General features: G+C 50.6%; 1 protein-coding gene across 1 annotated transcript in view; it reads left to right on the forward strand.

Annotated features, from left to right (window-relative positions):
• Positions 1 to 10,495, forward strand: part of MAP4K2 (mitogen-activated protein kinase kinase kinase kinase 2) — a gene marked incomplete at its 5' end in the record, with an annotated part of 38,412 nt that extends 27,917 nt beyond the window's left edge. The window contains 9 exons of the mRNA XM_082203562.1: positions 582 to 640; positions 2,178 to 2,281; positions 2,433 to 2,604; positions 4,790 to 4,858; positions 4,983 to 5,069; positions 5,526 to 5,596; positions 6,863 to 6,918; positions 8,172 to 9,323; positions 9,700 to 10,495. Of these exons, the coding sequence (XP_082059688.1) occupies positions 582 to 640; positions 2,178 to 2,281; positions 2,433 to 2,604; positions 4,790 to 4,858; positions 4,983 to 5,069; positions 5,526 to 5,596; positions 6,863 to 6,918; positions 8,172 to 8,259 (706 nt within the window). The 3' untranslated portion in view covers positions 8,260 to 9,323; positions 9,700 to 10,495. The remainder of the gene's footprint in view (positions 1 to 581; positions 641 to 2,177; positions 2,282 to 2,432; positions 2,605 to 4,789; positions 4,859 to 4,982; positions 5,070 to 5,525; positions 5,597 to 6,862; positions 6,919 to 8,171; positions 9,324 to 9,699) is intronic.
• Between the last annotated feature and the right edge of the window lie 2,578 nt (positions 10,496 to 13,073).

Genomic DNA, 13,073 nt, shown 5'->3' on the forward strand with positions numbered 1-13,073 from the left:
AGCTTCTTGCGACTGGAACTGAAGCTGGGAAGGGTTGGCTGTGGGGCCCTGGGAAAGATGTTGGGCAGGCAGAGAGCCCACGGGAGCAAGGAGCTGTGCAGAGCCCCAGATCTCCATCTGTGGTTTTTGGATGCCCCTGGGCTTAAGAGGCGGCCTGTACCAGCCTATGTGATGCCCAAAATGCCCTCCCTGGTGACTTCAGGTGACTCCCACCTGAAAGCGCCCCCCCCCCCGAAGGGCCACAACCAGGCAATGCCAGTGGTATTGAGGCTGGTGGACCCAGTGGGCTTGATTTCCTATACAAGCAGCTTCCTGAGTTCCCGCTTAATGATTCCTTTATTGGGCCTCATGAGGACTGGAGTCTTACTTCGGGTTTTTTGGGGGGGGGGGAAGAACTATAGCTCTGTATTAGAGCTCCTGCTTTGCAAACAGAGGACGGTCCCCTGCTCAGTCTCAGACAGACTTTTCAGTTAAGGATGGACTTGGCGGGGAGGACCCTCTCCTCTTTGCCTCTGACCTGGTGAAATTCCCCCCCCACCACACTCACACCCAGGCCTAAAGCTGTTTCTTTCTCTTGACAGGAAGTTTGCCCTCTCAGCCAAGATAGCTGACACCAAAGGATGCTTGAAGTGCCGTGTAGGTGAGTTTCCTGGAGTGGAGCAGGCCTGCTGGGAAATGAGAGTTGGTGGCTGTGTGAGGGAAAGAGGAGTTTTGGGGACGTGGAGGTTGGAGGAGATGAGGGGGAGAGGGAGTTTTTATATCCCATCTTTCCTCCAAGGAGCTCATGAAGTCATATGTATTATTATTATTATTATTATTATTATTATTATTATTATTATTAATTAATACCCTGCCACCCTGGGCGGCTTCCAACAGAATATTAAAATACAATAGTCCATTAAACATTAAAAGCTTCCCTAAACAGGGCTGCCTTCAGATGTCTTCTAAAAGTCTGGTAGTTGTTTTTCTCTTTGACATCTGGTGGGAGGGCGTTCCACAGGGCGGGCGCCACTACCGAGAAGGCCCTCTGCCTGGTTCCCTGTAACTTGGCTTCTCACAGTGAGGGAACCGCCAGAAGGCCCTTGGCACTGGACCTCAGTGTAATTTTCTTCTTCCCCGTTCTCCCCTCACAACAACCCTGTGCTGTTCAGTGGAGAATTGGATATTCAAAATTTGACTGATATTTTGGTCACACCAGTATTCTGCACCCCAAAGCCAAAAAGGGAACAGCTTTTCAACTCTGGTCTTATGGTGGAGGCGACGTTGTAGCCCTGTGTTATGCCAGCCTCCTGGAGTGTTGTGCTTTTTTGAGAAATGCAGTTGGGTGGAATTGGAGTAAGCCGCATTGAAAGGGGGAAGTGGGTGATTAATGGCTTCCTCATCCATTGGAAAAAGAAAACGGGGTGACTCTTGTGGGTATGCGGAATTTGATGAGAAACACGGCATGATGAGAAAATAGTAATCAATGCCTCCCCCAGAAGCCCTTTAGCAGTCAAATTTGCAGCTCTCCCCAGCACTCACTTGCATTTCCCTAAAAAACAAGCCAAGTGAAAAGCCCAAGGCCATATGCGAGTGAAATTCGGCTAAATTATGCCCTGGAGGAATTGTGGGATGTTGTGCCTTCCAGATTCAGAGCAGCATTGTTGCAGGCCCAGCAACAGTCACATGCAACCAGCTGCAATTTTGCAGCCTTTTGGAGCCTGCGTGAACATGGAGAGCCCTTCACACAAGATGTTAAACCGGAAGGCTTTTTGTTTGCTGAACTTAATAACGCAAGTGGGGTAGTGTTTTAGCGCAAATTAAAATGCAGCTGTTTTATTTTGAAAGATAAACACACTGCTAAAATGGCACTGCCCAAGTGCCCAAGTGTAGAGGGCATGACAACAGGCCCAACCCACAACATGGCACAGCAACTTCCTTGCCGGCAGCCCTGTCTCTGAGCTGCTCAACTACTCCATGCTCTGCTGCATTTCTTCTTGAAAAGACAGAGAATTGCGCTCTGAATTAGTTTTTCTCGAGAGACAGGGAGAGGCGCCATGAGAAGCAAACCCCTTTTCTGCTGTCAGCTGCTGCTGGGCAGGAGGCCTTGACCAAAAAGGCATCAGGAGGCTCTTCAGGGGGAAAGGGGGACTTTGGGGAGGTTGACACCCGCCCCCCCCGGTTCTTCTGTATTTCAGTGCGAAATCCTTACTCTGGTAGTACCTTCCTCTGCGCTGCACTCCCCTCCAGCCTGGCCCTCCTGCAGTGGTACGAGCCTTTGCAGAAGTTCATGCTGCTGAAGGTAAGTGGGTGCAGGGCCAGGAATGGGGGTGCAGGATGGGAGGAGGGACCCTCCCCCTCTGGCATTCCAAAGAGCACCCAAGGGAGCAGGCAGGGAGGGCCTGGTTGGGCAGTGTCAGACCTGGTTCCTGCATCCTCTCTCTCCTCTCCAGCACGTCTCTGTGGCGCTGCCCGTCCCCCTGACCCTCTTTGAGCTGCTGGTTGTGGAGACGGAGGAATACCCGCAAGTGTGCTTGGGGGTGACCGGCACCGACCAGCCAGGGGCGGAGCTGCATTTCAGCACCCTCTCCCTCAGCACTGGCCTCAGCACCTCAAGCCCTTCAGGTAAGAGAGAGGGAAACCGGCATGGAGTCAGGGAGAGGTGGGGCACGGCCCCTTTAAGAGCTGCTGCTTAGTACTGTCAGGCTTCCCCCCTCTGCTCCCCTTTTGAGGGAACCCACAGGAGGGCAGACGGCTCCTGGGCTCAATCTTTCTTGTGGGTTTCCCAATACAGTCATACCTTGGGTTACAGACGCTTCAGGTTGCGTTTTTCGGGTTACGGACTGCTGAAACCCGGAAGTACCGGAACGGGTTACTTCCGGGTTTGGGCGGCCGCACGTGCGCCGAATCGCAACCTGCGCAGATGCGGGCTGCGAACATGCATCCCGCACGGATCACGTTTGCAACCTGAGCGTCCAATTTACAGGCATCTGGTTGGTGTTGTTAGAACAGGACGCTAGACTAGATGGGGCCCCCATTGGCCGGATCCTACAGGACTCTTCTTACATATTTTTTTTCTTAAGGAAGGGCGAAGGACAAAAGCCAGGTGTGCAGGAATAAATAAACACATAATAAAATAAAATAATCTCTGCCACAGATGCACCCCATAGGCCTGAGTTGTTTGTTGTTACAATGGACCCAACCTCAAATGTTGGAGGATATCCTGGCTTCTCTAGCGGGACTGATCCTGTTTAAGGTTCTAGCCACTAAGTTTCCAGGGCAGTCCCCTTCGTGGAGAAGATGTTGGAGTCTCAAGGAGGCCTAATGCCCCCCCAACTTTTCCATTTCTAACACACATTCAGCATTTAATGGCTCCCGGAAACCTTTGTCTACGCTCAGGGCTGTGTGGGTTTTGCCCCCTCTGGCCTTTTAAAAAGTTGTTTTGTACTTCTGCATACCCCTCAGCGTTCATCTGAGCATGGTGACCCTGTTGGCACCTGCCCAATTAAGTTTGCGAGTAGAATTTTTGTGTCTGTTGAATAAAATTAAGTTTTTAATCTTGACTTTCCACTAAAGAGCTCAGCGCAGCAGACATGGTTCCCCTTCCAACCATTTTATCCTCACAATAACCCTGTGAGGTGGGTTAGGCTGAGAGATGACGACGGGCCCAGGATCACCCAGGATGCATGTGAAGAGTTCGGTTCTGTGGGGCAGATTTGACCATGGGTGGTCAAAGGCAAAGTAACCAGACGGCAGCTGGCTGGACTGGTGCCAGAGATTGCATTGTCTGGGAGCTGCCAAGGCCCATGGCTCAGGAGGTGACCCAGCTGCCAGCAAAAGCTGCCATATAAAGAGAATCTTCCATCTGGCTCAGAATTGCCTGCAGTGACTATAGCAGGAGCTGTCCAAGGTTTTAGGCCCTACAAGGAGATGCCAGCGGGGACTGAGCCTTGGGAGCTTCTGCATGCAAAGCAGATGCTCTACTACTGAGCTGGTTTGCCCTTTCCCTAAAAATAAAATAAGATTCTAGTCCTCAAGCTTCTGAACAAGTGACTGAACTGAATAGGAAAGCAGCCTGTGCTTATTAGGACCAGTCAAATGTTGGGTTATGGAAAATAGCAGGAGAGATTGATTTTAAGGGGGGGGATTACTGACTTAAAAGTAAGGATTTGTGGGCTGAAAAAGTGAAGAGTAATTCTTCTTGACATTAGGGAATAAGTTATAGCTAAGCAAAAGTCTAGCAGGAACCAGAAATGAACAGCCGATGGGTAATAAAGAGTAAGAAAATTGAAAGGGGGGGGGAATCAAAGATAAAATGCTAAAGTATCATTTTTGAAATGGAATTTGGAAACATATTTAATGTTGAGCAGCTAACAAGGGTGGGAAGTGAACCATCAAGATGGCAGGGTGGGAAGTCACTTTTAAATTTGTATTGAATTTGAATTAGTGTGATGTTAAATTCATTAAGTTTTTTGAAAAGCAATCAAAAATAATTGGCCAAAAAAAAAAAAAGGAACGTGGGAAACCACCTTATGCTGAGAAATCCATTGCTCCATCTGGCTCAGTACTGACTGCACAGACTAGCAGTGGCTCTTCATGGTTTCATGCAGGGGACATTCCCTGTCCTGTAAGGAGAGGTCGCCGGAGACTGAGCCTGGGGCAGTCTGCATGCCAACCACCTCCTCTTTTCCCACTGACATCTCGCCCCTCTTGCTCCACCTCCCATTCCTCTGAATGTGGCCCCCAGCTTACCCCGCCCCTGCTGCCAGGGCCAGTCCTAGACTAGCCTCCCATGCCTCTCTCCTTGCAGGTCGGCCCTTGGTCATGGCCAGCCACGTGACGCAGATGGACCGAGACACTGTCCTGGTGTGTTTTGAGCGTAAGTCTTTCCCCAGTTTGACCTGCCCCCTTGGCCTTGGTCTCCCCGCGGTCTTCCTGCCCCTCCCCTCGCTTGCCTCTTTGCCCTTTGGCCAACGCTGCCCCTCCTTCTCTCGTTCCCACAGGTTGTGTGAGGGTGGTGAACCTCCACGGTGCCCCTCAGGGAGCCCTTCCTCCAGAACTCACGTTCCACTTCCCTATCGAGACCATTGGTAGGTGAGGGTCCCTGGGTGGGGTGTGTTGGGTGGGGTTCGAGGCCTCCCAAACGGGTCATGGATCCTCGAGTGCCTTCCCTCTGGCAGTACAGTCATACCTCATGTTACGTTTGCTTTAGGTTGAGCGCTTTCAGGTTGCGTCCTGTGGAGACCCGGAAGTACTGGAAAGGGTTACTTCTGGGTTCCGCCGCTCGCTTATGCGCAGACGTGCAAAATGACGTCACATGCATGTGCAGAAGTGGTGAATCGCAACCTGCACACACGCAGACGTTGGTTGCGTTCCTTTCAGGTTGTGAATGGGCCTCCGGAACGGATCCCGTTTGCAACCAGAGGTACCACTGTATTGGATTTGGGAGGTGGGATTCCTGATTCCTGAGTTAAGAGGCTCTTGCTATGACAGCCAACCTCTGACGGGGGGCTGTTTGCTTACTTGTGGTCTCCCCATTCTTGCAGTGTGCCTTCAGGACAGTGTCCTGGCCTTCTGGAAACACGGCATGCAAGGCCGAAGCCTGGAATCCAGTGAGGTGAGTCCAGCCAGCCTGGGGCAGAGGGGCCTGTGGGCATCGAACCACCAGCCTGACAACAGGACCATCAGAGAAAACACGAGTTAAACTCCATTGGGCGGTGGTGAGGTGCTGTTTTTCCTGGACTGTGTGCCTTCCGTCTGTGACATTTGACGTACAGGGGATAGCTCAGTGGGTAGAGCATCAGACTCTTAATCTCAGGGTTGTGGGTTTGAGCCCCACCTTGGACCAAAGATTCCTGCATTGCAGGGGGTTGCACTAGATGATCCTTGTGGTTCCTTCCAATTCTATGTATACCCTGTTGGAAACACGCCCGGGAAGGCCGCCAACTTCCCAAGACTCCTGGGCGTCTCTCCGGTGGTCCTCCCTGACTGTAAATTACCCTCAGTCCAGAGAGACCGAGAATAAGCGACCCCTCCCTCCTGAGAGGAGCACGCCCTTCTTCTGGCATGTCATTGCAGAAGAAAGAGTCAATCGTAGTTCTAAAACTACTTTATTTTACAGTCTATATGTACAGAGAATCCATCAGCATGTCTGTGCTCTTTGAGCACCAGTACAGAACAGCAACACTTTCAGAAGTGAAACTGACTTCCAACAGTACTCAGACTTCCTGTCTCACACACTCTCAGATACTCACATGATGTGTATACAAAACACATTACAACAGTACCACTCGCTGGGGCAGCTCAGATAGATAAAAATCCTAACATACCTACCCATTCAGGAGGGTCCTTAGCTCAGTGGCAGAGCATTTCCTTTGCATGCAACACATCCCAGGTCAAACCCTGGAATGCTGCCGGTGTGGGACCAGACTGAGCTGAATGGACTAACAGTCTGGCTCAGCATAAGGCATCTTCCTATTTCTGACCTCCACCGCACTCTCCTTTCATGGTTTAAGTGGTGCCTTTCTGCTGCGTGGCTTAGTGGTTTGTTGGACTAGAGATGGGCAGGCCTGGGTTCAAATCCTCACTCAGCCATGAAACCCACTTGGATGGCTTTGAGTTCTCATAGGAGGTGGTTGTGAGGATAAAGTGGTGGGCTGGGGATTATGTGCAGCAACCCTGAGCTCCTTGGAAGATGGGTGGGATATAAATACAGTTAATTTTAATCATCATCATTAATAGAGTAGAAAATGTGAGGTAATTAATAGGAGCAGTGGGTTAATTCTTTTTCCTTTTTTAAGAAGTTAAAGGGTATTATGGGTTTGAGAAATCTGGCATCTGACATGGGGATTTCCCACTCAGCTGTCCCTTCCTTCTGTAACAGGTGACGCAGGAGGTGACGGATGAGTCCAGAGTGTTCCGGGTCTTGGGAGCTCACAGGTGAGGAAATGCCTCTGAGGAGGAAACCTCAACATTTCTCCATTTCCCACCTTCCTGTTGCCATATCACATGGAATTCAGTGTCACCTCCGATCCACATACATTGCTTTTTGGCTGAGTGGGTGTGCTTATGAGCCACACTAAACCGCAGTCCGGTGCTCTGTAGAGGAGCTGGAACAGCCTTTCTCTGTGGATGGGCGCCACAATCTCCCTTCCTCCTTCTGGTGCAGCCAGGACTCCAGCAGAGTTTAGTTTTGCAGCCTCCTGTCGTTCTGTTTGAACCGCAGGTTGTGGTTGGAAACAAGATCTGGTTTCGTCAAACAACGCATGGTTGGACGTTGTCTTGGCTTGTATGGACCACGGCTGGCGTTTGCTTTTATCCACAATCTCTGGTTCAAATGGAATGACAAGCCAGGATTTTGCAAAAAGGAACACTCAGTTCTGCTGGAGTCCTCCTCATCTTCCTGTTCACTGCAGATGAGGGAGGAAAGGAGGCTGGAGAGCAGGGAAGCCCAATACTCAGAGATGCATGGTAAGGGCATTTCCCTGTTCAGTGTGGTGGTTGTTATATATTTATTTATAAACCACCTTTTCCATGACATGAGGCTCACAGATAAAAGAACAGCTAAAACCACCTAGTGTTGCAAGCAAATGGGGCCAGTTTCTCGACTGGAGTGCACTGAAAGCTTTCCTCCCTCCCTGTGCCTTTTAAAAATATTTTTAAAATTTCTATCCCACCTTCCCTCTCAAAGGGCAGCAAAGTCCCTGCCTATTCCTGGGGTAAAGGTATAGGTAAAGGTAAAGGGACCCCTGATCATTAGGTCCAGTCGTGACCGACTCAGGGGTTGTGGCGCTCATCTCGCTTTATTGGCTGAGGGAGCCGGCGTACAGCTTCCGGGTCATGTGGTGCATGGGTCATGTGGCGCATCTGGCAAACCAGAGCAGCGCACGGAAACGCCGTTTACCTTCCCACCAGAGTGGTACCTATTTATCTGCTTGCACTTTGACGTGCTTTTGAACTTCTAGGTTGGCAGGAGCAGGGACCGAGCAATTAGAGGTCACCCTGTCACAGGGATTTGAACCACCGACTTTCTGATCGGCAAGTCCTAGGCTCTGTGGTTTAACCCACAGCGCCACCCGCGTACTTCTTGCCAATGCCCTGGCTGTGCCAGCCCTTCCATTGCCTGCCTGGCACATGCTTGTACATGGGCTGTGCTGCTCATCCTCTTGCCTCCTCTCTCTCCTCCCTGCCAGAGACATCATCCTGGAGAGCACCCCTACAGACAACCCCACAGCGCAGAGCAACCTCTACATCCTGACGGGTCACGAGAGCAGCTACTGACGACCTCCTTCCAAAGCCTCCAGCCTCTGGGAGGTGGTCAGCTCAGCCTTGTGGGGATGCACTATTGTTGGAGACATAGGGCTGCAAGCCATGCCTGCTGATGGCAGAGATGATTGCCAGCATGTGTGTGTGTGTGGCAAAGACGGGTTGGAAATCAGAAGAGCCCCCACTCTGCTGCCCCATACACTGGACGCAACCTCGGTTTGGCTCCGGAAATGCTCTTCGCCCGTCGTCCTCGTCTTCCTGAGAACCTGCTGTGCACAAGGATGGGAGGAGCTCTTTCCTCCTGACTTGGGCCAGCATCTCCTGAGAAACTTTTGCAATAATTTGACCACTAGCCATTTGGAAGAATTTGCAATCTTTCCTGGCTGACACCTTGTGCCTGCTTGAATGTTTCCCTTCTTCCCTTTAGGAGTTGCGCTCCCGTGATGCTGCGGAGGGACGCCAACATCTGCTGCCGTGTGAAGACAATCGTTTGTTGGGTGGGGGAGCGCACCCCCCTTCCCTTAGCACTTGAGCTTTAATTTAAAGGTCTTTCAGGGCACTTTGAGATTCTGGCCTGTCCCCATTGACTGGGGGTCGGGGGGTCGGGCAACATTTGTTTTGTGGCTGGACAGCTGAGTGGACAGATGCTGAAGATGGGCAGGGTTGAGTGATGATAATGAAAGAGATGGGGTGTCTATGGGGGTTTGGCGTGTGTGTGTGTGTGTGGTTGGGTGTCATGCTTTTTGATTGACTAGGTAGGGAGAGTAACCACCTCCCTGCATGGATGGTTGTTGTTTTGGGTGAGACAGTGGTGGCTTAGGTGGCACCTGAGCTCATCGCTCAACAGAGCCTCTCAGGTGCTCCAGGCCAGTTCTGACCATCACTGTAATTAATCCCCATGGAGGACTGTGAAAGGGGCTGTGGGATCTCTAGTGGAATCAGCACCTTTGCAAAAAACTACAGTTCCCAGGGGCCTTGAGAGAGAATGCAATGCAAGCCAGTTTTGAGAAACTTTACACTATGGGGGCCAAACCAGACAGTATGATAAATGTCTGCTTCTTGCATTGCTTGATGGCCTGGTTTTTTTTAAAGGGGGTGTAATCAAACAAAACGGGACGCGGGTGGCGCTGTGGGCTAAAGCCTCAGCGCCTAGGGCTTGCCGATCGAAAGGTCGGTGGTTCGAATCCCCGCGGCGGGGTGCGCTCCCGCTGCTCGGTCCCAGCGCCTGCCAACCTAGCAGTTCGAAAGCACCCCCGGGGGCAAGTAGATAAATAGGTACCGCTTACCAGCGGGAAGGTAAACGGCGTTCTGTGTGCGGCTCTGGCTCGCCAGAGCAGCGTTGTCACGCTGGCCACATGACCCGGAAGTGTCTCCGGACAGCGCTGGCCCCCGGCCAATAAATGTGAGATGGGCGCACAAACCCCAGAGTCTGGCAAGACTGGCCCGTTTGGGCAGGGGTACCTTTACCTTTACCTTTAATCAAACAAATTAAATGCAAACTTGCATGTCATGTTATGTGGGGTGTCTTTCGTCCAGCATGTCATGGCCTTACCTATAGTTGCTATCTGGAATGCAAGGAGGAGGAGGCCTGAATCTTTTCCCCATGAACCACAGCCCTGATGAAAATGGTCCCCAGCCACTTCTTGGGGGAATAGCAGCTTCTCTCGCAGGGTAAATAGCTGCCTGCAGGATGGTGTGGCAGGAAGGCTGGGGGAAAGGATCCTGATTCTCAGCTGTTCACTTTAAAGTGCAGCCACACATTTAATGTACTGTCTGGGGTTTTAGCCTCCTTTTAGTAGCATGGATGTTCACTCTGAGGCAGGTGGTGAAGCCCCAGCTGGGCCACGTCTTGTGGGTGTCCTGCCCTGGCGGTAGGTTGGCTGAATGACTACTGAGTGCTGCTGCTGTGGTCCTCCTGCCAGGCATGCTGATTCAGCTTGCCTTGGCAGCAGAGGAAGGCTGCACGAGTCACTTCAAGGGAGGTTTGTGTGTGTTTTGGGGGCCCTTCTTTGCTGCCTTTGAAGCCCAGAAGAGACTCCCCATCCGAATCACAACTGTGGACCATCAGGGCTGACCGCAACTCCGCTTAACTTGGATGCCAAGAACTTTCCTTCCCAGGATGCCAATATCTCTGTGGTTTTTAATTGCTAAAGCTGGAATTTATTGTCTGAGAACAGAGGGGAGAAAACCCAAACTTGAAAAGAAAATTGCTATTTAACGTAAGGGTTTGATATTAAATTGTGGTATTTTACTCCCCAGTGGATGTGTGGAATTAATGGATCTGATTTGGTTAAATTTTAAATTGGGATCCTTTGGTGTGGTGTTTTAGGCCAATCTAGACCTGGAAAAACTGTTTGCGGACAAACGTCGGCTCCCTTGACCAGTAAAGCGAGATGAGTGCTGCAACCCCAGAGTCATTTACGACTGGACTTAACTGTCAGGGGTCCTTTACCTTTACCTTTTTAATTCACTGAAGGATCAAGGACTCCCTCCCTTTTTCTGTGATGCTGATGCTCCTTTTTAACTGGTTAAGAGGTTGGGTGGGCTAAAAAAGAAGACCTGGCTTTTCTCTGCGTGTTTCTTTAGGAATTCCATGGGGTTGACTCAGTAGGGGATTGGTATTGTAATCTGCCATGAGCACCCTGGTATGTCGGGAAAGGTAAGATATAACCCAACAAATAATTTTAAAAGTTTTTTAAAAAACCCAGTTCCCTCCCTTTTCATTTGCTATGTGTTTGCGGAGCTTGATTAGCTGAGGACTGGCACTAGGGGTAGGGGAACGCCAGTTTTAACTTACTCTGATGTTGGGGGTGATTCCCTCACCTGTGAACTTGCTTGATCTGCTGCCATAGGTCCAGGGATGGAGGTTGAAGGACACAAGTGACAAATCAGAGCCATGGCAGAGAACACTTGGAGATTCTCAGTGCAAATTCCCACATGTGTATCCCCCAGAGGAGGAGGAGGAATGTGCCTCAATGTCCTCCCACTCCCTGGTTCCAGTTCCCATTCCTTGCACATGCTACAGCAGGGGGGTGAAGCTGGAATCAGCACCCAGGCATGGACTGCTCCATCCACTCCATCCACCCATCCATGCACATACGTGCATCCACACAAACACACATCCACATTGCAAACAAAGAGGCAGACTGTATTCTCTCTAAGGGGGGCACCCTCTTTCCATCTGAGGGGGCAGGAAAGATGAGCAGCTGGGCAAGCCCCTCCTGGCACTCTCTCCTCCACCTCCCACCACAGGCTCCCCTTGCCACCCTACTTTTGTTCCAGGAAGTCACAACATCAAGAGCAAGTCAAAAGTCATTGCAGTGCTAGGCACCAAATCTTATCTTCCTGGTGCAGACATTGCCTCTGGTTGTTTCCTCTTGTCGCTGTCTTCCCTCCCATGACACAGAAGTGCTGGAAGGAACAGGGACAGCCAGCCAAGCACGCATACACACACATTTACACTTCAGCTGGCAACACACACCACAAGGACTCGGCGGCAAGAGCACCCACACTCCTCCAAAAAAACCAAAACACCCCAGTCTTCCTCATTGGTGCATGGAATAACTCAGTCAACAGCATGATCCCAAGGGAATGGAGTGATCAGAACCGTCACATGGAATTAAGTTTGGGGCACAGTTCTTAGTTTCTACAGCCACAGGGTAGCATTCCCACCCCCACTGCAAAAGCCCTTTTTCCTAATCCCAGCTGTGTCTTGGCTAGAAGTGACTCTTCAGTGGCCATGGACAGTGGCCCATCATTCCCACTTGTCATAGTTAACCCATGGGTTGGGAGAGGGGTCTGCTTCACCAGTATGTTTCCTGCAATAAAGGTGGCGTTGAAGGAGTTCCCAGCAGGACTGAACCATACCCCTTGGGTCTGACGACTGACAGGTGGTTTGGGAGGGAAAGGCCTCCCTGGCCAAATTGGACCCTCTGATGGATCGAGACTAGCCCACAGAATGGAAGTTCTCCACCACCTAATTTGGGGAGGACCCAAGTATAAAAGGGCTGAGAAGCACTTTCCTGAACAAACCCTGCACACTGATTATGACATTTTTAAAAAACCTGCCAGAAACGGGTAATGAACATGCAGGTCTGCCAGCCTAGGGGTGGCCATGATACCACCCACGCCATCTGAGAGTGTTGCCAAAAAAATGACAGGTCCTCAGTCAAGAGGCAGCCCTTACTCAGGTGATCAATAGTAAGGCTGGCACAGGACACATAACAATTTTATTATTTATACGCTGCCCATCTGGCTGGGTTTCCCCAGCCACTCTGGGTGGCTTACATGTAAATCACATCCCAGAGATTTACGAGATCCCTTACGATTGGCTGCAGCTATTTGCATATCACTGACCCATTGGCACAGATGAGGGGCCTTTATTTGCATACTATCAGTTCATTTCTGAGTTGGTAAATCTCATCTGCCAACAATAAGAAATGGCCCATCACAGTACAGTACTGTGGAATTCTCTGCCAACAGAGATTCAGCAGACATCTGTTTCTAGTTCTGATTGCCTGCCATCAGGTTTATGCAGGCAATTAAGAATACACCTTTGCGTAAGTTAGTGGATTTCTAACTTTAACTTTTTAAATATGGTTTTTATTGTATGGTTTCATGTGCCATTGTTGTAAAATGCTTTTCTTTTTTAAATGAATAGCAGTGTATAAATAGGTTTATAAATAAAATGGCCATATGATTTACAGGTGGGTCTTACAGGTGGGACGTGGGTGGCGCTGTGGGTTAAACCACAGAGCCTAGGACTTGCCGATCAGAAGGTCGGCGGTTCGAATCCCCTCGACGGGGTGAGCTCCCGTTGCTCGGTCCCT

The sequence above is a fragment of the Podarcis vaucheri genome (genome assembly GCF_965113315.1).
Source record: "Podarcis vaucheri genome assembly, chromosome: 16".
Classification (NCBI taxonomy): Eukaryota; Metazoa; Chordata; class Lepidosauria; order Squamata; family Lacertidae; genus Podarcis; species Podarcis vaucheri.